This window comes from Numida meleagris, chromosome 3, assembly GCF_002078875.1.
Source record: "Numida meleagris isolate 19003 breed g44 Domestic line chromosome 3, NumMel1.0, whole genome shotgun sequence".
NCBI lineage: Eukaryota > Metazoa > Chordata > Aves > Galliformes > Numididae > Numida > Numida meleagris.
Genome location: NC_034411.1, coordinates 66222172 through 66246745, shown reverse-complemented (window position 1 = coordinate 66246745; position 24574 = coordinate 66222172). Strand labels below are relative to the sequence as shown.

General features: G+C 42.5%; 1 protein-coding gene and 1 long non-coding RNA gene across 3 annotated transcripts in view; one reads left to right on the top strand and one right to left on the bottom strand.

Annotated features, from left to right (window-relative positions):
* The window catches only part of CDK19 (cyclin dependent kinase 19), a 119655-nt gene extending 116754 nt beyond the window's left edge, over nt 1-2901 (bottom strand). Inside the window, exon 1 of the mRNA XM_021390362.1 lies at nt 2542-2901. Within this exon, the coding sequence (XP_021246037.1) occupies nt 2542-2669 (128 nt within the window). The 5' untranslated portion in view covers nt 2670-2901. The remainder of the gene's footprint in view (nt 1-2541) is intronic.
* LOC110395678 lies at nt 1351-22961 on the top strand. Of its 2 annotated transcripts, none has more exons than XR_002436575.1 (2): nt 1351-2039; nt 20066-22961. It is a non-coding gene; the product is annotated as an uncharacterized LOC110395678 (long non-coding RNA). The 2 variants fall into 2 exon arrangements; XR_002436574.1 differs by having other exon boundaries at nt 1353-2039; nt 20156-22961.

The following is a 24574-nucleotide window of genomic DNA, read 5'->3' as shown; positions in this document are numbered from 1 at the left end:
CGGGGTTTATCTCCATATTCTCACTTAGACAGCTTACACAGAGATCTCTTTTCTAACCCTTCTGGGCTACAAAGATATTGAAATTCTGCAAACCCAGGTGCCTTAATTACCTAAGCGTATAATAAAGGTAATATTTCTAGATCTCATCAGGCCACACAAACACTACCAGAAAAGATGCTCAGGTGTTCGATATCTTCCAAAATACACTCATATGACATGCAAAAGTCAGACCAACATTGTTCAGACCTGACTAACTATTAAAAATTGCTTTAATACTTCACTTTCACAGAAATCAATCAGCTCACTAGAAACATGCCGAAGCGATATTCCACTGTAGGCTGAAAAAATCCAAACTCAGTTGTTATTTCATCTAAAAACTTCTTTTATACCCAAGCCATTCACTGAGATCTAAGCAACCACTTTTACAAGCATTTGATCCAACAGCTTGCCAAGCTTCGTATAAACACATTTTACTATTTCATAAAGTTTGCGCGCCAAGTTTTTGAAACATGAAGTGACAAGCCCTCTGTGGAATTGCTGCAGAGCTACGAGGTTCTTGGTGCCCCCAGCCTCCTGAGGCTGCAAACTGACTACAAGACGCCAAGTAGCCAGAGTCTCATACAAGAATGCTCTGCAAATTTGAAATACTGAAGCAGTTCATGATCAGCCAAAGAAGAATTCCTTTACATGTGCCTCAAAATCCCCCAGTGATCAGCATGCTATAAATATGCATCACTGCTGAGTTTCTGTTTTTCTGTTGGAAAAGTTTCTGTCATTAAGAAACCCGCAAATTTAAAGATTAATGGTAAATATGCTCCAATGCATAAAAATATTTTACCTGTTTTTTCTTCCCACAAAGAAATCACCTCATCTTAATGATTTTTTTTTTAACTTGTTCACATCTTACTTTCACCAAAGGTCCTAAAGTTACAGAAACCAGTTAAGAGTGGATTTTCTGACGCCATAACCCAGTTTCTGTGCTTCACAAAGCAAAACCTGGCTTCTTATACTGAAGTTGCATTTCAATCTAATTGACCACTTACTGAAACTTCTCACTTCCTCTCATCAGCAGGCCTGCTCATGGCTCTAGGTCTCCTTTAGCTAGTGTATGAAAGCTGGAGACAATCTATTTTTTGCCACGTTTACTTCTGATTTACTGCTTATTTGCATTTCTAATACAATTACTTAAGGATTTTGAAGACATATCTTTTATGGTGTTTTGTAGCATCAGTGTAATTCTTATCACAACTTTCCATTACCACTGAAGGAAATGAGGCAGATAAACTAGACACGGATATCAAAACTCTTTTTTTGGTCATAAAAACAGTAAACTTGAGGTTGTACCTCTTATGTTGTTCCTACACAGAGTAATATCCAGGAAGGCTGTAAAGTTTCTTTTTATAGTTTTGCTTTATTTTTCAGGTTGCAGAGTCAGTTAGGCAGAGAAGAGCTCACTTCTCAGTGCTTGGTCCCTCCTCACCTGAGCCAAAGCGCTGACTTTGTTAGTGACCCCTTTGATATTACAGCCGCTTAACTCACAGTTTAAATTGTTGAGAAACACATGAATGCAATTTACCCCTATTAAAAAAAAAAAAAAAAAAAACCTAGGTTTCTTCATTAATCTAAAGCAGCATTCCATCAATCACTTCCAGAGCTCCATAAAACAACCAAAAAGCCATTTTTCCGTACTCAGTCTTTTCTTTTTTTAAAGTTCCATCTGCTGGAATGGAAGGCTAGAAGGGTGCCACCTCAGATTTGCAAGTCTTTACAGTGTGCTTTGAACACTTCTGTAAGTGCAGTCCACGTTTGTGCACCATTTGCACGACACAATGAATGGAAAAGTGCCTAATGGCCCTTCCAGAAGGACGGGGTCAGGGTCAGCGCCTTCCAGAGGCCTGCGACGGCTGCGCGCCAGCCACGGTTTTGGCAACCCCAAATGGCAGCGCGAGCTCTCCAAACCGCTGCATGTCAAGCAGTATCCTTAGGACACCTTTCAGCTGTCTGTCCCTCAGAGACAAGAAGGAAGACCCAGAGACACGGTAGGGCTCAGCGACCCGCCTAGACCAAGCCCGCGTAGGCACGGGAGGAGACACGGTGCTCGCCCGTGGGGAACGGGGGCAGGTGGCGACCCGACCCGCAGAGGCAGCGCCGCCGGCTCAGCCCCGGGGCGTACCCAGACCCCAGCCGGGGCTAGCGGCCAGAGCGCTCCAAAGCTGCCCGGCTCCCTCGGGGCCGCCCGGCTCACCGGAGCGGCGCTCCGCCGGGTCGCAGCCGCCTCACGCTTACCGCCCGCGGGGCAGAACCCCCCAACACGAGCGCGGCCCCGCGAGGCGGTGACGGACACGCGTGGGCAGCGCGGGGCCGACGTCCCCGCAGCGGTTCCCGCCGCGCAGCCCGCGCACCTGCCCGCCCGAGCCGGGAAACTTTCCGGGCGGAGGGTGGGGGGAGGGCGGGCGCGGACGGCGGCGCGGGGGGGCGGGGGGACCGGCGACCGTTGGCGGCGTGCGGCCCCGGGGGCGGTTGGCGGCGCGCGGCCCTTACCCGTCCTTGCGGCGGGCCTTGTAGACGTGCCCGTAGGTGCCTCTGCCCACTTTGCAGCCCTCGTACTCGAACAGATCCTCCACCCGCTCGCGCTCGGCCGCCAGCTTCGACTTGAACTCGTAGTCCATGTCTCACCCATGGGCGGGGAGGGACGGGAGGGGGACGCGGCGCCGGATCAGCACCCCCGGCCGGCGGAGCCCCCTCCCGGCGCCGCCATTTCCGGGGCTCGCTGGGGGCGGGAGGGATTGGGGGGGGCGGTTTGTTTTTGTTTTGGTTCGGGGCTTTTCGGCGGGGGGAGGGGGTGCGCTCCGCCGCCACCCGCTTCAACTAGGCTCCTCACGGCGCGGCGCGGGGCACGCCGGGAGTGGTAGTGCGGCGGCAGGCGCCGGCCCCGGCGGTGTGGGCGGGACGGGGCCGCGGCGGAACTACAGCTCCCGGCATGCCCCGCGCGGCCGCGGCCAGGCGGCGTCGGCGCACTGCGCTCCCCGGAGACGGCGAGCGTTTCGGCGGCCGCCGGGAACTTGCCGACTCTGAACGTTGCGGGAACGGAGAAACCGCTACCCGGCTCGGCGCCTCTGGCAGGGAGACCGCGCGAGCCCCGCCACCGCGGCCGCCGCGCACAGGGCCGTGAGGAGCAGGACACCGAGCGATGCTGTGCCGCAACTTGTTTATCTCGGTGGCTGCCACTCAACGCTTGGCTCCACCCCCCGCGCGATGCCGGCCCCCGATTGGCCGGCCTGGCCCCGCCCCCGCGGGTCCGCAGCCGCTCCCGCCGCCGAGCCCAGCCCGGGCCGCGGGCGTTGTGCTGCGGGGCGGGGTCCGGCGCGTCCAGCCCGGAGCTCCAGGGGCGGCCGCTGGTTGGGCAGCGGCAGGGACCGCGAGCGGGCGGGGAATGTGTTGGGGGCCTGGCTCGGAGAGCGACGCCGGGGTGGTGCTGGAGATCGGTGTTAGGAGCGCAGATTTTCCACGCTCTTTTTTTATTACCAAGGCTCACACGGACAGAGTTCAGCATTCGCCTTCAAATGCTGACCCCCTCCTGTCGGTGGGGCCTGATGGTTAGATGCCTTCGCAACAAGCCTTGTCCCTTCAGCCCTAAGCATGGGGATGTTTAGGCAAATGTGATGCTACTGACAGGTTCACGTGTACAGATACATAGTGAGCCTTCTTAAAATTAGATTCCATCCAATCATTCCATGATTTCTTTGTGACAAATTCTGCTCCACACAAGCTTGCAGTGCTGCAGAAGCGTTACAGCGACGCAACCTCGGCTCAAAGCTATGCTGTGACACAGGAGCGGTGATGGCCCTGCCTGCTCGGCCTCGCCTCACAGCAAAAAGCGGGTGGCACTGGGCAAAGCTGGAGGAGAAAGGAGGGAAAAGCACAGCCTGCCCAGCAGCTACCTGCAGTGCTGGCGGGGTGGGCAGGCCAGCTGTTGTGCCCTCCCTGACAGAGCTGCGGGATGGGCCAGGCCAGGCATGTGCATGCCATCACAGTTCCTGACCCACAGCCTGTTCTTGAGCAGGAGTATGGCTGTGCGATGTGATCAGCTCTTCCAGAAGGCCCCTGTGTGGGTCTCTGACCACCAGAGCGCCCACAAAACGATCACTCCTTTACCAGCATAGTATTTCCCACAGAACCACAAGTACTGTTAGGATTTTTCTGCAGCTGCAGATACGGATCTTTCTGAACAAGGCTCAATCGTGAGCTGGCAATCTTCCTAAACGCAGTAGTGACCATTTTTCTTTCAACATCGACATTAAAGATGTTTGCTAAAATTAGAGCTAACCATCTGTCTTTTGCAAAGCACTCACCTCTTTAGTCACCTGGTAATCAAATCCAGCACTGAAAAGAGAGGGACATGGACTTGCAAAGACAAGCGCGTCACTGCCTCAGAGGGGTATGCGTTTGGTAATAACAAACTCCACGAGTTCCTGTTGCTCACTTTGACCAAAATAATAATTGTTTTTCCCCATTCTCATCACGGATGCTTTTGTTTTCTGCATGACAAGTCTGGTTTTCCTGTAATTTGCTGTGTCTACAGCCCTGGTTGAAGAGGGTGACAGTGCACCCAGGTACAGAGGCTCAGCCTGGCCGGCAGCTGTGAGCCTAGGCAGCTCAGTTCCTCTCCACGCCATAGCACACCCGGCTCCCCAGTGCTGCAGATGGCTTTTTTATCCTTTCTTCCATAAACTGATCATGCTCTGGTGGTAAACACTTTACCCCTCACTGTTGCTGTTGGGAGGCTGTCCGACAGAAACCTCTCTCATGAGGGAGAGAGGTTTAACTTTCAAACCTGCATTTCCTTGTGACTCATCTATATCCATCTTCCCATGCAAATACTGCCCTAAAGTAGCCTTTCTCTCTCTCCTGTGTGTATTCCCTGCCAGAATTATTTATAGACAGCAATCTCATCCCCTCACACCCTTTATTTTGCTGGACTCAACAAGCCATGTTCTTCTCATTGCCCTAATAAGCTCCCTACTCCCCCTTCTTTTGATCATCTTATGGTTTTTGCAAATCCTGCAAAGGAGAATTTTTGTAAAACATCTCATGTAGCAAGTATGCCGTTTCTCCTTAAATGTATGATTCATTTGAATCTAAGATGACTTTATGAATTCACAGTTAAATAAAATACTTTCCTTTTTTTTTACTGAGGAATTCATTTTCGCTTATTTTGCCCTTGAGAGGTTTGTGTCTGTAATACTAACACAAAATGGGACTCTCTGATCACTGAATCAAAAATGGAGGTATGGCTGATACCAAGCTAGTTATGTAAATAGCACAACGTTATCTATGCTCCTGTTTCTTCTCTCATGAAAGAGCCTTGCTTTCAGTTTCTGCATCCTTATGTTGGCCACGAGAAGCCCAGAATCAGCTAAGCAGTTCCAAGCTTAGGTCAGCTCAGAGACCAGTAAGAACAAGATTACCTTTTCATTTGAAGACTGCAGAAGTTTTATCAATACACAGCTAGAACATGAGGATGGGCACATTTGTCTCATCTTGCAGTTGGAGCATATGGCCTCAAATTCATATTGTATTATTCCCTACTTGGGGAATCTCTGATTTCTGAACTCCCCTGTGGCAGTGATCCTGTTCTGAGAGACTGTATTCCTGCGCAAATGGCTGCTGCTTCTTCAGATGGGTTTCCTACCATTCTTGAATATATTATTATTGTATTATTTGTGTCTATTCAGAACAGAAATTAATGTAACTTTTCAAATATATAATGCCCTAATTAGTTAATTGTGCTGATACACAAATTCAGAAAAGTCCCACCAAAGAAAATAGAAAATGACAAGCTTGCAAGCTACAAGTGTGATGTTTCTCAGGCTGAAAGCCCAGTTAGTAGACTGACAGCCTAACTAACTGGAGATGAGGGGTTGACACTTATTAGCATCACCATTTCTCCAAAATCACAAGTTTTGATGGCCCAGACTGTTGGAAAGAAAAGGTATTTCAAGCAAGACTGAAAGTTGAGGAATTGAATGTTCTCACCAATTCTCTATTCTAATTCTCCTAGAGAGATAAAGCATGAATTTCTAGTGAAAAGAAGAATTTGGTCTTTAACATTTTGACATCAAGAAGTGGCACAGACCATTTTTTTCTTTCCTCTGCACATAAAATATACTGATTAATTTTCTTTCCATCTTGTCTTAACTTCATTCCTTGTCTTGATAAGCTATATTTTCTGTCTTAGCCAGTGTCTTACTCTTTTTTCTTTGAATATGGATGAGATCAGAAACATAGTGTTTGGTTTTTGTTAATTTTTTAGGCCACATCTGGAAGAAGTTGCACCACTCTCTTTGAAAGTTTTTACTTGTTAATGCAGTGGGAAATTTTGGATTCTTAGGGATCAGAGACAGCATTTTTCCAGTAGATTTTGAGTGTGGCATTAATAAACGTAGACAGTGTTTACTTACGTCTGTCACCTTTGAGTTGATGGTGCTTCTCACGCATCTCAGAAATCCAAGGAAATTTGAGAAAATTTGGAAGAAATAGCAGTCTCACATGAACAGCACTGTTATCTCATTAGAAGCAGAGCAAAACTCATAGTTCTGTTCCAAAAAGTGTAGAAATACACTAGGAATTTTTAAACACATCATCACGAGGGCCTCATGAAAGTGGGCAGCATGTCAGATGACTTCTAATAGGCATAGCTTAGAATGTCTTTACCTGGCTGTAAGTTTAGACATTTTCATTCTAGGTAAAACTCTACATTTTGGAACCTTTTCTGTCAGTTAACTTCAAACACCTATAACAAACATTAACTTTGTAAGTTTGGAAAACGAAGTACATAACTAAGGTGCACTACCAAAACTTTACAATAAACCTAGAGAGTGTGCTAGGAATGGAAGATGGGAGTCCTGAATTCTGCTCCCATTATATAATTAATTGGCTAGCTCTGTGTTTTTAAAATTCTTTTTTTACAGTACCACAATCCAAATACTACTAAAATAGAAACCTTGTGCTGCTTTTCTTGAGTATAATCCAAGAAACTGGTCTCAAAATAGGCAGCACTGCTTTTAAACATCGTTGATTTTTTCCTGAGAAAAAGAAAACTCTCACAAAAATCACAAAACCTACCCCCTACCTTCTCTTTACAGACTGAAACCAGCAAAGTAAAACCAAAATAATTCTACATGGCATGGTGTACCACAGTTCATCATTGTACAATTACAACTCGGCCTTACCACAGATCAACCAGCATCATCACAAGTATGTCTTAGCATACCCACTCCCCATGAATTGTGAAACAAGACATGTCAGCTTATTTCATTTGGAGTACAGCATGCAATGCAACGTATATTTTCTTCAGTTTTTCAGAAAAGGCTCAAAGTTGGGATACTATCAATCACAGCCATCATTCTCATCTGATAAACAGCATGACAGCTGGTTTGGAGGGCCAGTCATTACCACCAGCAGAAATCGAGAGTTTAGAGAAAGCTTTGAACTCTAAAAATGTACAATCTGCATCTCATTATGGAGAAAGCATAAACTCTAATTCTTAACATAGCTGCCAAAAATGTGGCACTTGGGAGTCTCGTAGTTGGTGTCACTGAGATTCCTTGGCTTTTTCAATCTACTCGCACCATCAGCATTCCAGCACCACCATATTCCACCTACTACTGCTTCCCTGATATTCGTCACAGTTTTCAGAAGCTAAAATGATTCTCAGCTTCCTTGTAGAATTCACTGATCTTTTTTTCCATGAACTGGGAAAGACAGTTGTACATAGTGAAAAATGAAAGATGTCTCTTTAATTCCTAGGGAAAATATACTTGAAGCATATAAAGAAGAATGTAGCAAAACCACGCAGTCTGATAGCTTTCCGAAGTTAAACCTACTCCCTCAGAAGAAACAGAACTGTGCTGAACAACCCAAAATTTGTCAAGCTCAGCTACTGCAACACAGCAGTAACTATTATGTTTAAAGCTGTTAACATTGGGTATAGTGAGTTTTAGACCACTTTACTGGGAGAATCCACCCTAAGGACAAGGTATAGCTGCATAAAAGTATTTCATGACTGATCTATGGAACAGTATTTTATTTTCATATTGCTTCTACCCGGATAGATTGTGATGCCCTGTTACAGCAAATGTTCAAAAAGGCTTTAACAAATTGTAATTGGATGGGAGACATAGAACAAGGAATAACAGACTTCAGTGGAGCCAAGTGAAATATATTTATAGGAAAACCTTTGAGCAGTAAAGACAGTTATGTACTGAAACTTTCTGGAGATGAGGTATAATCATTAGATTAAAATCATCAGACATTTTAAAGAAAAGGTCAAATAAAACTCTGTCAGAAATCCTGCAGGTGAGAAAGATTAACTTGAAGAGGAGGAGGAAAGTAACTAGATTTCTTGTTTTTCCATCCTGCCTTGTTTTTCTATGATGCTGTTATTGCATGCAATATTAGAAGGAATGTCATCTCATGGGCTAAGTTAAAAGACAAAACTTGAAAGACAAAAGAGAGAACTGAACCACGAGTTTCCATGACAGAAGCGTTATCCCATATGGATTGCTTAAAGCTGAGCTGTTCACAGCTCATAAATGAACTGGGAAGAGGAATGAGCGATGATGTGACAACATTTGAAGAACATATATAATAATTCAGATCTGAAGCTGATTGAAAAGTACTGCAAGAGGCTCCCATGACACTGTGTGAGTGGTGGTAGCTAAAAAGCAGTGTTCCAATGTGCAGTGCAATGCACATGAGGGAAAAAAACATGCATATGTGATAATGGCCTCTAAAACAGCTAGCATCACTCAGGAAAAAAGTCTGGAAGTTACTGAGAATTGTTCTCTGAAGAAAAGTTCAGTGCTCAAAAGTGGTTAATGGGACAAAAATGGGTGAATATTGTTAGGAAAAGAATAAAGAAACAAAACGTAAAGGATATTTGTAGCACTGCATACAATCATGGGGCACTATCTGCATATGACATTCAGTTCTAGTTACCTCATCTCAGAATCCACATGAGTGGGATTACAGTAAGGTCCAGGGCTGGACAAGCAAAGCACTTCAGAAATAAGAAATGGCAAAATGATGGAATACAGATTCGCTATCTGCTGTTAAGCACAAGGTGCTGCCTCTGCCTCAAGCCAGCCTGCCGAATGCAGATGGAGAAGCTGGGAAGGGGTTATGACTACGTGCTTGCTCCCTTTTTATTCTCTTTCACTGTGTGTTAGGTGGGCTACTGGTTTGAACTACCACAGATGTTCATAGGAGGAGAGACTAAATAAATTTGGATCTGTTAGCTGGAAAAATAAATGAATAGGGGATGATAAATGATAAGAAATAAATTGATTTGAAGGACAAATTTAGTTAATACAGTGTCGTTTGTGGCTATTACGTACAGCAGTCCAGAGGAAACTACCAGCTCAAGAAGGCACTGCAACTCAGCCTGCTAGCAGCTGAGATGCTCTGGCATAAGAAACCAGTAATGTAAGAGCTAGTTCCATCCTGCCTGTGAGTGATTTTGAGCTTTGCGAAGCTGTGGTGGAACTATTCTAAGGAAAACCAGAGAACTCCTACACTGAGAGTCCTGATCTGTTACCGAAGTTCTGTTTTTCTTCCTTCCTCTCTAATTTTATTATTACTAACACCATTTGTGCCTCAGTGGCAAAATCCTAACTTATCTGTGTTCCAAAGCTGTATTTACAGCCAAATAGGAAATGACAGAATTGGCTGCTGGCTCATTACACTGAAAAAGTTGAGCAACTCTGAATTTTAAAAGAAATCCAGATGGTCTCATGAGAGCAGGAGCCAGGAGTGCCACTGGCATGCGTTCTTTCGTTTCTTTGGGGATTGGGCTCTCTATCTGCAATACAAGGCAGAGTATTTCTCCATCTTTAGGAAAACTTTTGGGTTAAAGTATTACTCAAACTAACACTTAGCTTTACTAGCTGTGTCCATCCACCAGTAAAGAATTTGTCTGCCCGAAAAAAAAACAACTGACCAAAATCTTTTTACAAAATTAGGGCAGTCAAACACATTAAGCTCATGCACTGAGACTGAAGTACTTTCAATGGCCCTAGTACTGTTTATTGAATGTATAAAGCACCTTGGTTCCCTGTACCCAGTGAGAGCATTCTGGGTCTGGCTGGGGTGGAGTCAGTTTTCTTCCTAGCAGCCCACCCTGTGCTGTTTCTCAGGCTTGTGACCCAAACAGGCTGATAACAAAGTTTCAGTTCTTGCTGAGCAGTGCTAGCACAACATCAAGGCCTCCTCTGTTTCCCACTCTGCCCCCACAGTGAGTGGGCTGACCCAAACTGTCCAAAAAGATACTCCATGCCCTATAGCATTATGCGCAGCACTTTAAAACTGAGGGGGAAGTTTTTGCAAAGTAGGCATTGCTCACACTCTCTGGGCATCAGTCTGCTGATGAGAGGTGATGAGTGACTGCCTTTTGCATCACTTGGTTTCATTATGTACAGCCACACTCTGACACCGTGAGAGTCCTGCACCAACTCTGGAACTCCTGACGAATCATAGGAATTTGGATTCTACAGGTGTATGAGCTTTTCAGGACTATTCAAAAGCAAAAACCGTGGGAAATGTTTTTGTTGTTTTGAGGTTTTTTGCTTTTTTTATTACTATGGGTTTTTATTATTATTATGTTTGTTTTTCTGAGAGCGAAGGAACTTAAGTTTTAAGGAGTGAAATTCATACGCTGAGTTTCTATTAACAAGCTTCAGTTAACAGATTCATGCTTACCCCAAAGTCTATTCCAAACTTCATTGTTACCATTGCAAAACTCCATTATCCATGTTTCTGTTCTTGCTCCCATAAAGCAGAAAAAACAGACATCCTTAATAGGACTATCTGAAATCTAATTGATGATCTTGGACAGAAAGCTCAAAGCTCTAAGTATTAACCACTATTTTATTGTTATTACTTAATTATGGCAAAATGATAGTTGCAAGTGCAAGCAGGACTTTTGTTATATAACCTACTAAATCCTTCACTTACAATGGATTATTTGGTATAAGGCAAAAGAACTCTGAGTTTAACATGCTTCCTATAGCAGCAAGCATACTTGACATAGAAGTTATTGTGATAGCTGTGGTAACATAAACTGTAACAGCAGACTAGTATCAAGCTACCAAACTATTCGCATGTGAGGTCATGAATATTGCATGTATTGAACTGGATACTTGTGGAAAAGAAAAATTAATACAATTGTTTTTATGTGGAGACAATTGTGCCAGCCACATTAAGCATTCTTTCTGGGTGCTGAGCCCCTTCAGTCTGTTTAATTCTGTTGTGCTGCTTTTGGCTCAGGTCATTCCTATTCAAGTTGTGCTGTTAGGAAGTGGCAGAAATGAAGTCCTGGCTCCTTTGGGTCCACGTCCCATTCTTTGTCCCTTCCCTGTGCCACAGCTCGGGCTCTCTGTCCACCATCAATCTGCCCTTCTTCCAGTGCCCCAGCTCCTTCCTCCCCCTGCCAGCTGCCAGCTGGGTGACACCAGTGGGAAGTCGCTGCTTTTGAGCTGGGCATGTGCTGGCTGGCAGAAAACTAAGTATAATAAACAACCTTTGAGCTGAGACAGCAGCTTTTCAGTCACAGTAAGAATTTGAAGGAAATGGTCTTTCCTTTACTGAGCTGTTAAACGTTTCACAAAACCTGAAAGAATTTCAGAGCCCATCGTTTTCTGTTTCTGCATCAAAAAAAAACTGAAATAAACTCATGGGTTCAGAACTTATTAAAGAGGGTCTGACGAGATTAGTAAGCAAACAGTATTACCACCTAGACCCTGTTTCTTTAGGCTTACAGTCCCAGAGAAATATCCTCTGATGATATGATGATATAGTAAACACAATAAAATTTGAAGACAGATCTCAAGGGAGAACTCCAAAACCATTTAGTGGCATCACAGCTGGAAAACTATCATTGTTTTGATTTATCAGGATTAACACATATGACTTATCATGAGTCAGAACTTGTCTTAGTTCAGGGTCTCCACTCCAGCAGTCAGACACATTTCCCAAACATATAAAATTGTAGTTTGTTGTCAAAACTTGGGGCTTTTTATTTGGGGGAAGAAAAAATTATCCAAAGGTCCGTACTGTATAGCCCTAATGAAGAAAGATTTTCAGTGCCTTTAGGACTTCCTGCCTATGAAAGATGTTCTACTTGAACATCCACAGATGAGAATCATATGTTACATATGGGTGTATTTTCTGCCTTTATTAAGTGCATTCTTCTTCCACGTTGCCAACAACCTAGACTTTATCTGACTTAAGTGCAGGTACAGGAAGAGCCGATTCTGGCGCACAGCAGCTAACAGATGGTACCTGTTCTAAAGTATGATAAAATTGAATGCTTTCTTTTGTAACATCTTTTCCTTGATATCACTTAAAAATCGGTACCACATGTTATCCTTAGCCCTCCCAGAACATGTTAAAAATGAGGGATAAAAAAGCCAAGCATCAAATTCACCTTGATAGGACTTTGATGGAAATAAGACAAAGCGATGCGCTGAACTCAGTGGCATTACAAATTAATTTATTTCTCTCTGTCAGTAATTCTGTTTGCATTGAAAGTATGCCAGGTCACTGACGTGGTAGAAAAAGCAATCTATTGTCAAAAAGTTTTCTGAAGAGGAAGTTAATGTCTGAAAGCAATCTGGTTGTTATACCAATTACGGACAAACTGGAAACAGAGAAGTAAATTTGATAAAGTACTGATGAACAAAAAATGTGCAGTGAGTGTAGCTTGCATTGATCAGGTAGCTGCACACATAATACACTTTCGCAGAGAAATGAGGTAATAGGCAAGTTCCGCACATCTATGTGAAAATATAGATGAAAGATGGAGGAAAGCCCCAGAGCATGGGGAATTTGATTTCCCAGTTCAATCTGGTCATGCACAAAGTAGATGTAAGTGCTGTGCTGTGACTGCTGCAGAGCTTTCAGTAGATCCTGTAAAATCCCCTCCAGAAACTCCTTCCTGCATACAGAAGCTATATGGAATAAATTCAAGTGATATTAACTAAACAAGTTCAATTTTTTTGTGTGTAGTTTCTTTCCTATTGACTTAAAACTGTTTTTATCTGTTTATTTTATGACTATACCTTTAGGCCATAGACACAAATTAAGTTTGCAAACAGTTATTCCATTCAGAGATGTTACTGCTCCCTAGCTCATCACTGACCTTCAGCAAAAGGCCACCTACCCCACAGCTCCGCCAACCCACTCCAAAACATGCTAGTCAGTGTCACCGAGGCCAGCAAGCAGCTTCCAGTGAAGCAGCCAAGGGGACAAGCCAAGGGGCATCGACACCATTTCTGCCACAGTCACCTGATGCCAGGGAGTGGCAAGCTACAGGGTGTGTTATGTCTTCATCTGCTCCAGCTGTGTTTGGAACAGCCCTGCTGATGGTTAAACCAGTACAAACAGATCTAACCCATGCTAAAACCTTGACTACACCCAGCTTTTTGTGTACAGTGCGACACTGGTTTGGAAATCAATACAGCTGACCAGGTAAACTCCTCCTGCAAACTTATTTACAGCATTCTGAAGTTGTTTTTCTACTGATGTGATATTCCTATAAACTTAGCTCTAATACAATGTTTTTTTTATCGTATTCTACGGCAGAAGGTTGTGTTGCATTCTAAGCCAATGTGGAAGTGCAAAAGAAGACGAGTACCTTACCTTTATCTACAAGACATTTTTAATTTAATCTCAAGTTATACTGTAATGCAGATCGGTACCATCTGTAAGTAGTTCTAGGAGGCCTTTGTTACCCAAATGCAGTGACAGGAAGAGCAGAAAAGATGCAGAGCACTACAGCTGGGAAGGGGCTGCATGTCCCCTGCTGCCCTGTGCCAGGTAGCACACAGCACACTGAATTGAGGGGTGCTGAGAGCTCCCAGGGGTGTCTGGGTCTCCTGAGTGCCCTGTGATAGCACTAAGCAGACACAACTCGAAACCAAGTAAAACAGCAGAAAAAAAATGGATCCATGTAGCATCTGTGCACTTCTGTACTGTCACAAGGGTCAGCTCTTCCCTTTTGGCGTCCATGAATCATGGAGCCCTCAGAGCTTCCTGCAGAAGGGAACAAGCTGCAGAGCTCTACACACACAACAAACCTGGGGAAACAATACTTAAAGCCAAGCAATGTATATTCAAGCCCTTGGTGGTGCCCGTGGCCATGTGGTAGACAAGTAATACCATTCTGCAACTCCAGTTTAGCAGAGTATAAGAGCTGTGCCACAGCCTTCCCAAGCGCTGTCAGAGACTTCCAGAATGGCTTCATACTTGGCCAAAGCTCCACCTAGGCACTCCACACGCCTTAGGAATTCCAACTATTTGCAGCTCTCTGATCCTGGTAGGAGGTTCTTTCTTTGTAACTTCCTAACAAATCAAACACAATCATTTTATTCTGCATGAGAATAGCAAACTGTGGTATCTTTCTGAGTCAGAGGATTTAAAGTTCAAGTCATTCTGAGAGCCTCACTCTAATTAAGAGAAAAAAGAAAGAGCCTGCTTCGCACCCAGCAAATGCAAGCAAGAAGCTTAATTTCTTGATTTAAATAATGTGGATGCAGCAGTATTTTTTTAGGTAAGATGTAAGAAAGATCAGATGCAGAGATAGGAATCTATCTGCTTTTCCTAGCCAGGGTTCAGTTTACCAGAAAAAAAAAGCATTTTGGCAGATAGGTACCAAAAGACGGTGGCATGAGTTGATATTCTGGTAATACTGGCAGAGTGTGTGAGGGTATCCCAGAGGAGAGGCAAAGTCTGGGGCTACACACTGACAGCCATCACAGTTATTTTATCTAGAATTGCTTTGTCCATGCTGGAGTTAATGGGATTGCCATAGCCCTTTCCTGTTTTTCCTTTAAAACAAGCTTGCATAACAGAGAAGTTTGATGGGAAGCATACATGTCTTCCCAGCTCAGAAATCAGAAACACAAGAGGGGGACTCTGAAAACAGACAGCCCCGAAGCAAAGAACTAGCCCTTCCTGATCAGTTTCAAGACAAAACAAAGTGTGACATACACTGTGCCTCAGAAGAGGTTTGACAAAACCTCTCTGTACTTCCCACACAGCAGCACAGCTGGAGCTGGGTGCACTGGGTGGGCACACTGCAGGAGATGGCACTGCCCATGAAGCACTGCACAGAGAACAGCCTGCACCACCCTGCTTGTTGATAGAGAACCAGGGAGTGGTGTATCCCTTTGTTCCAAACAGATGACCTCAGCTCCAGGCACGGGACACTTGGCACGTCTCTCACTGCCCTGACTCCCCATAGACCAATGTGTGGCCTGCGCGGTACCAGACCCTGCACCGTCCCTTTTGCTTAGGTGGATGTCCATCTGCCACTGCTGCTGTGTTTGTACAGAAATGCAGGAGCAATCTTGTCCAAGGAGTGTCCCTGAGAGATAGAAATACCCAGGTGTTTGCATAGAGTCTTACATACTGCATTGAGATGGTACAGATAGACATGTGCCCCAGAAGAGCTAAACAAACCCCATGTTCAGAGAGACCAATTTATACAGAAGCTTTGCTGCCCCTCAAAATAAGTCCTGCTGGAGAGAGGGTTTTGCAGGAAGATAATCTGCCATTCAGCTGGTAGACTTAAGGTGTATGAGAGTCAGCTGTGACTTCCAGAAATTTAGCATGAAATCGATGCTGGTGTTTTCCATTCTGTGCAATTGTGTCATTTGAAAAAAAAACCAATATATCTACAGATTGCCTCACATATTGCGGCACTGTGAGGAACTAGGTCTTAGAAACAAAATGTTAAGCCACCCAAAGCCGCTGCAGTTAATCATATTTAACACCTGACTAAACTGGGCTCACCCAGAGCTTTGGGGAGGGTTGTGAACGCACTGCTGTCCAAGTAATTCTGCGATATTACCCAAGAGACTGTCAGTACCTGCAGCTTCTACTAAAGCTGTATGAAACTGTAAAAGCTAAGGGCCCTGTACAAATATAGGACATTTTGTCCTTCCCATTTCTCTGTTCAAGCACACAAATGACACAGCATGTCTTAGAAGGACCTACCATTAATTTTTTCTATGACCTTCAGACAGGATGACTATTGATCATAAATCTATTTACTTTTAATTAATACATCATTATGAAAAGCATATGAGAGAAAATTGCAAAGAATATGCTTTGCTGGTCAACCTCCATAGCGATGCCATAGTGCCGAGTTGCTTTGGTTTATTCCCTTTGTAATGAAAGCGCACATACAATTTGCTCCAAAATGATGTAGAAAACCTCACTTTTTGTGTTGCCTGAATAACATAACCTGCCTGAACAACTCACACCTGTAGAGGAACAATAAAAACTCTGAAGAGCTATGGTGAGAACAGTGCTAAGGCAGGGCAGTCACCAGTGTGGGGGTGCTTTGAAACAGAGTGGGACTAGAGGCACATTCCTGAAGAGACAAGATTAGGACAGCAAGCAAAGGGGACAGGAACTCAAGGATCTCCTGTAGCATTTTACTTTAATGCTTGAATTTGACTTTTTTCTCTCAGAAGGACTGCCTTTTCTTCTGTGGCTTAACATAACAGACACAGACTTAATAACAATAGCTGCCCTTTCTTTGGCTTTCAGTCAAGGGAAAATATCTGATTATATCAGAATATGTAGAAAAATGTCCTTTGTATCCTCCTGGATCCTTACTGATCCCTTCCCATACCTGAGTTCCCAAAACTTTCTGATTTTCACCCAGTGCCAGTATGCCCTTGGGTACCTGTGCCTTTTGTCACTGCACTGACACTGACTCCACTGTTCCAGTACTCATCCTCTAAGACTCTGGGCTCCCAGGCAGTCTCTGGGAATTTAGCATCCATCTCTGCAGCAATGCCACTACCCAGAGCAAGCTGTCTGGAAGGAAACAGACCCTCTGTCTGATATCTGGAAGAATTTCATGAAGGTAAATTTGTTTAAAGAATTTCCAAAATCTTCCTCCTTCCTGTTACGAAGTAAAACGTAACAATCTCCCTTTTGATAGATGGTCCTAGGAAAACACAGCCTCCGTAATTGCTGAAAGACTGATTCAGACTGAGGGGAAAGACGAGTTAAGCAGGGGATGCTGTGCATCCAGAGCTTCTTTATTCCACAGGGAATGCTGAGGAGCCTGCACAGCAGAGGGACAACATTGTGGGGAGATCACAGATATCACATTGCTGAAAAACAACGTGCTTCTAGAAAAACAGAGAAGCAAATAGGTGCATCTGTTATCAATCAGCTCTCAACAACTTTAGGAGTCATGGAGCAAAAGAAGCAAGCCTTCCCTCAGGCCCAAATTCCTCCTTGGAATTTCTCACATTTTCTTGTCTGCAGAGCTGTGTTTCCTCCTCCACCCTGTGAGCAGCAGCTATTGCTGGCCTCTCTACCAGCCTGGCTGCACAGCCAGGGAAGCCAGCAACACTGTGATGGCGGGACACCCTGGCTAGCTAAGAAAGGATACGATTGCCCTAGCAGTACATAAGCAGTTTTAGCCTATTCGTCTAGCAATCCAGCAAAGTGCTGGCCTATTCCTGATCAAATATGTATTCTTTCATTTTTTTGTTTGTTTTCATTCCACATATGCAAATTACAAAATTAACTTCCTGAGAAGCGTCAGTAGTACCCATTTAGCTTTTCTCCCTAAGAATGTAGAACTGTGAAGAACAGTGCCACTGTGCTGAGTGCACATACACCCATGTTAAAAACAATCAAAATCCAGCAGTTTCCTTAGCGTAAAAATAAGTTTGCTTTTAACTCCAGTGCTAACCAAATAGCAAAAGTTTCTGTAAAAACCACTTCATTTAGAGCATATGCGAGCCTTGTGCCATTAGGTCACTGTGTTTTAGCTCAGCTCCATCCTAGCTCCCAGCTGCACCAGGTACCCACACAACCCTGACTCCCACTTCAGGCAGCCAGGTTTGTGGGAGCACATATTATAAACTGCAGTTTGTAATGGATATTCAGTCTTGGGACCAGAATAGATACAGTCTCAAAGTAAAGAACCCTGAAATTCATGTAGTCTGGATACTGGGTCATCAGAACCAGCTATTTTTACTCTGCAGATCCATTCCCACAGACACACATTATGGTCGTGTGTACATCCGCAAGTGGAGGACCTCCAGCAGTACCCTATGTCAGTGTTTTCTGTTGTCCTCTTTGCTTCCCAAGTATGTTCTTGTGCACCTGGATATTTCCAAACCATCCTTCAGTCTACAGACTATGACCTCAAACTGAGGAGAATTCAGTAATGAGTGTAGTTAATTTGAAACTGCCTATTTTTTCTAAAGTCAATAATGGGAAAGCCAACTGTCAGCAGAACCCTCCTGAGAACACAATCCTGCAGGGATCTAATGTTTCCCTCAACAAAACAATGCTATAGCAACTAGCCTGATGTGTGCCTGCTCAAGCTGCCAACCTACTGCCACGCTTTCCCCAGTGCTTAAACCAGGCTTCATACAAACTGAACTACAAGTATGCAGCAGTTACAGCAGCATGCTTATTTCACTGAGAGTAGACTTAATAGGATGTGTTGCTTTCCAGTTTTAAGTAAAACATTCAAAGTCCCCTTGCATATGCTGAAACAAGTGTCGAATCTCTCCTTTTTGGTTCCTGAATTTGGAAATGGAAGGCTAAGTTTCCTTTAAGTATTGCGTGTCTTGCTTGATCAGTCAGGGGTTTACACCATGGACTGATATGCTTATATGTACTCAGAGCATGCAAACTCAGAATGTCCCCCATCTATTTCTGTACAACAACCTCAGCATTCTCTGCTTCAGATTCCTCCATTCCTCAGGCACCACCCTGATTTATAATCTCAGGAAAGTAGGAGATGCTAGTGATCTTGCAGACCTGCATGATGACTGTCTTTGCTGTGGATTTTCCAGCCCAATTGATTGCCCACTCTCTGGTAAGCAAGCTAGCATTGCAAACTCCTAGGGCATGATTGCTATTTGCTTATCTGTCGTCAGAGTGGCTCTCACTGTGGAGTCTCTTTGATGAAGGGCCAGAGCCACTACTCCTTCACAGTACAATTTCATTTTTGTGGCTTTCTTCATTCTGAATTTCTTCATCCACTGCTAGTTATCCAAAATTTACAACATGCACTTTCACCCTCTGGTGTGTTTTTTCCTGTCTATAAGCATTATTCCTGAAGTTATTTTTTCCTCCTCCCCAAAATTTCATCATTCTTCTCCCATCACTAATTACCATTTTAGAAGGAGTTGCTTAAGATCCATGTATATTAAAGATATGCAAAACAGAAATGCAAGGCACATTACATTTTATTAATCTCATGCCTATAACAGAGAGAAAAAAAATGTAAAATATGGATTTAAAACAAAACTGTATTTTGGAAAACATAGTGGAGTACAGAATTGCGGGAGACTGATTCTAATATCTTGACACTGGAATAATTCTGCACAGAGAAATGCAGTGCAGGTTAGTGCAGGGATGCATCCTGACATTTTGCTGTGGCTCCACTGACATAACCGCATGGAGTGAGGCTGGGTTGTGTCAGGCAATGCAGCTACGTATCAGTGTACTCTGATGTTGCAGTGTCAGCTGTTGTAGGCTGACAGCATACTTGCTAGTGTAGTCATATCTGTAAACCTTGGGGTTGTCAGTTACACTGTGCTGACTCGAGGTCTGGAGAAAAACTCAGATGCAGACATCAGTAATGCAGACATGATAGTCTGAATGCAAGTCAGATAAGACAAATTCCAGCGCTGGTGCTGTAAAGATGGAACACAAATGCTCTTAGATTTATGTAAGAGTGTATCCCTGAAACAGGGGTGTTTGTTGTCATTCTTCAAATGTTCCTAAAGAAGTTAGTTAATATGATTTTCTCTCTAGCAAAGACACATCAATCTTTCAATCTTTGAAACAGAAAGGCTTGCTTTTATGCAGCTATTTCATGCAGGATTTGTGCAAAATTCTTGGCAGTTTAAATAAATAATATTAATTTTAAAAATTATTCTGTATAGTGTTATTTATTATAACCTAGCTTGTAGTGTGTCTGAAAATGTGTAATAAAACTGGTGCCATTTCTTCACAGGCAATTCAGTTCTCTGCTCATTCTTCCCAGACTGGCCACAGAGTTTCACCACCTCCCTCATGCCCACTCATTCATGTTTTTAAACTTTAGGTGAGCCCTTCACAAGAAGCTACCACAGTCTCAAGAAGCTACTTATGGTATTATGCCTTCTTGTTGAACAGCAGCAAACACCCATCTATTGAAAGACATTTGAATGAACTGTGACACTTTCTGCTATTTTGGAAAACGGGACTGTTTGAAACTGAACTAAAAATATCTGCCCAAAAAACAAAGTGTTTGTGTTCCGAAAGAAATGAGAAGAAGTTTAAATGCTGTACTGATGGACCCGTAGAATAAGTCATCCCTTTGGTGTGCCAAGAAAATTGAATGAAACCTTGTCTAAAATAGATCAGGTGACTCATGCCCTAAATGTACCTGTTCTTCTACACTGACCACCAAACACCACTGTCTGGGTGACAGACTTAGTTACCAGCATCTACATTGTGTGTGTAAAGCTTAAAGCTCAATGGGATTAATTTCTCTGGTTGCAACTGTAAGTACTTCTGACATTTCCTAAAAAGAATGAAACATATAACACTTTCCAAAGAGCTCGAGTTTTTTGAAAGCTCAGAAGAGACTCGGAAGTCCTTTGACCAAAGGGAAATACTGATCAGCCTTTTTGTGATTCTTTTTTGCCAAGGAGCAATTGAACATCTTATTGTCCACAAAGTAAACATACACAGACATTGCTGAGAAGAATACATCAACAGAGAAAGGGGCATGAATGCTGAGCAGATAATCAAAAGCAGAGACAATGTGCAGAACCAGGACAGAACTTGCTGAGGGTTTACATAAAGAGTGTTTTCTATTTTTCTGTGTACAATTCAATATGTAAAGCTTCTCAAACTGAAATATATTCTGCTCTAGGCTAGAAAATTAAACTGAAAAAATGTTAAAACTTCACCACTCTACTAGTCATGTGAAATGAAGTAGTGTTAGCATGCAGAATTACATTATTTTCCTGACATAAACAGGTCTGGATATAGAGGAAGATAAATAAATTCATAATTATCTGTTTAAATCTTGCCATTTTTCTCGTAAAACTACGGATCGAAGGGAATGGCTGAGTTAATGCCTTGTTTTAAATCACAGAGAAATCAGAAGTAGTGTGTGTAAATGATGCTTTCTAATTTGAAGAACTATTCATGAATTATTAACCTTTTATACAAGAAAATGTATGCTGCTTCCTACCAGTGTCCACATATGTCACTTACAACAAGGCCTAAGTTTCTTTTTCTGGGAAAAGTTTGGATATAGAGTATCCAGAGCAAAGAGTTCTTCAGTTGAAAAGTCTTGAGCATCCCACTGAAATATGAATTAAAGAAACCAGAGAGAAAGTAAGAAGGAGAAGAAAAGAGAATATTGTCTATTTTTTTTCATGTACCAACACGTCGCAACAAAGTTTTAAAAAACAATTCATTATTAAACTGACTATTGCTTAAGGAGTGTCTTTTTTCATAACCAGACATGCACTTTACCATCACACATGAAAAGAAAACACTAGTAAGAGATATTCTGTTGACCAAATGACAAAAAGATCCCCGCATTTGCAGTTAGTAATAGCTGCAAAAAAAGTCCCACGTCTGTTATCTACCACAGCTAGCCTAACCAGAGCCCAAATTCAAAGTTACAGCCAAAGAGAGTCATGCATTACAGCTCTTAGCTGGTATTTTGAAAATATAGAGGGAGAGGTAGTATTAAACTACTGAAGAAACATTTATGGAAAGGAAGGGCTCAAAGTACACTACAGTCTGATTGAGGTCTACTGATCCATGGCAGAAAGGCAACACAGCCACAAAAAGCCAGAATTGTGCTGGATGTTATCATCACCTCCACTTACGTACAACAAGCTTTGCCTCCCAGACTCCAGAATGGATAGATTAGCTCTTTTATTATACAAAAATATGCCCTCACCATTTACTGTAGATCAACCTTCAGAAATGAGTCACGACCTTTGTTTAAAGGGTGGGATTTTTTGAAATGCTGACACATTGTTAATTAATTATTATTATACATTATTATTAACACTGTATACTCAACAGGGTCTGCTACTGCAGAGAGACCTAAATTACAGTCACATAGAGCATGGAGTTGAATGAATTATTTCAATTGTAAAACAGTCAATTACACTCTAAATCTGGTATCTACTCTTCTGTGTTGTAAAAAAGCTTTTCTCATTCTAGCAATGAAGTACAGCAACCTGCAAAAAGCAGTGGCAGAGTCATTTTGCATTTATCATATCAATCTTCCTTGATGTCTTAAAGATTTCTAATTCTATTCATGTGATTGACTCAAGTTTTCTTTTGGTTTCAGTTTCAGAGTTTTGAAATTTTGCATGTACACCTGTACAAATATCCCAGAAGTAAAATCTCAGTTTAGTAATGTCAGAAATCTCATTATTTTTGAGCAAATCTCATTAGTTTAAGATCTAACTAGTGATTTTTATGCTTAAGCTTACTAACATTGATAATAATATAACCTGGGTAAATTCCTTCTTTATATAAATGAGCAATTAGAAACAACTTAAGCAATTACAAGCAACATAAATACTTTTTTTCTTTGCTTTTGTGGAAAATGTGATGAAATTTTCCCTGCAGAAAACTGATTACAAATCAGTCACAATTGGATGTCACTGCAGAAGTGACCAGCATGAAGAGGAGACAGAGCCTGGTTTCCTCAAACAATTCAATAAAGAATGACCATACTTTCCCATCAGCACAGACTATATGAAAACAAAAGGAGTAGCATTTTAAATTAAACTTTATATTTACCTGTACACCATTTGGGAGAAAAATGGCTTTCAATGTTTCAATGTTTGTTAATTCTGTGTAAATAAAAGCCTTCTGTGGTGTTGAAAGTCCATCCTTTCCAGACTTGTTCCTTCAGTTAATGTTTTTTATATTTTCAGATTGGGTATTTGAATAGTTGGAGTTTTGTCTCTGAATAAAAAAAACTTTGCATTCTTTTTGCTGAAACAAATCATCTGTTTCCCCTTTTGACTGCTGCACCTTTCTTGGGTTAGCTGCTTGTCAGAAGATAATGGAGAGATCTCAGACGTGAGCTCTTAACAGTGCAAATGAAGGAAATGAGACAAACTAATAAAGATCTCTTATGTGCTCGTTTAGTATTTACATACATTACAATGCAAATGTTCGAAATTATTTAAGTAAGACATCAATTTTTTTGTGATGCTTCTCTTGTTTTCTCACTGTAGGCGAGTGGAGGGTAGAGCAGATATAATCTGAATTCCTATTGTGAAAATAATCAGAACAAAATACTGTTTTGATCAAATAAATAAATAAATAAGAACAAAAGGCGGTGTTCATGTTCTTCCCCAAAAGCCCTCTTCAAAGGTCATCTCTGATTATCTTGTATCCTGGTGACAGAAGACAATAGGTAATACCATAAATTACTTTCTCTTCCTCTCAAGTGAGCTAAGAGGAGTCTGCCTTTCTCATTGTCGTACATGGTAACACTTCTGTAAATGAATAGCTTTGTAGATTTTTGTGCTTCTGTTGACTTCAAATTAGTTTTAAAATGTCACAGTTTGGACAGTTAATCATGCAACACCCCTCTGTCCCCTCGGGAGAATGGCGAGAAGGAAGAGGAAGAAAGCCAATTGAGATAGGAGAAACTAATTTATTAAAAGTGAGATAATGCAGAATAATTGAGAATAATAAATCAAATGAGCCAAAGATAAACCAGAGAAGAGAGTCAGTCCGAATCTTTATCAGCAGACCCTCACTGACTGGCCTCCCCAGAAAGACCAGAGATCTCCCCCCTCACTCAGAATCAGAAGATCACGTCCCCCAGAGCCAGAACTCATGCGAAATAGCTGAGTCTGCTAGAAGCACAGCACACAGGAAGTGCACCCAGCACTGCACTTAAGCATCAGGCAGCCTGCTGCATGATGCCATGAAATACTGATAAAAAACAGGACAAAAAATTAAGGGTATCAAAGTTTGCAGGAGCAAGGCCTTCATTTGCATACAGGTTTTCTTTAGATTTGAATAACATGACCAATATGGCTGGGGAGATTATAGGGGGAAAGTATGAGTTTTGCCTTAAAATATGCAAGATTTCTATTGACTGAAAATTTCATTTTCAAAAGTAATAGAAAGGTTGGAGTCATAAGGAAAATGGTTGGCAATCTTGAATGCTTTTAGGATCTTAAAAGGTAACTTTCTTCACTTGTAACAGTTGCTACAACATCCATTCAAAAATGCTACTGGTGCCACACATCGGAGGGAGGTTTAAGCGAGTCATTTTATTTTCAGGAATACGACTGCAAAGCATCTATAGCAAAAGTTTGCACTTACTTTTTACTTATTCAAAGGTAGGGATTGATGCATAAGTTTTCAGAGCACTGAAAAAAATAATATCAATAAGGAAAAAAATAGGATTACCTCAAACTCTTTTCTTCACCTATAACTGCAAGTTTAGAATATGTTTGAATTACATATTGAATGT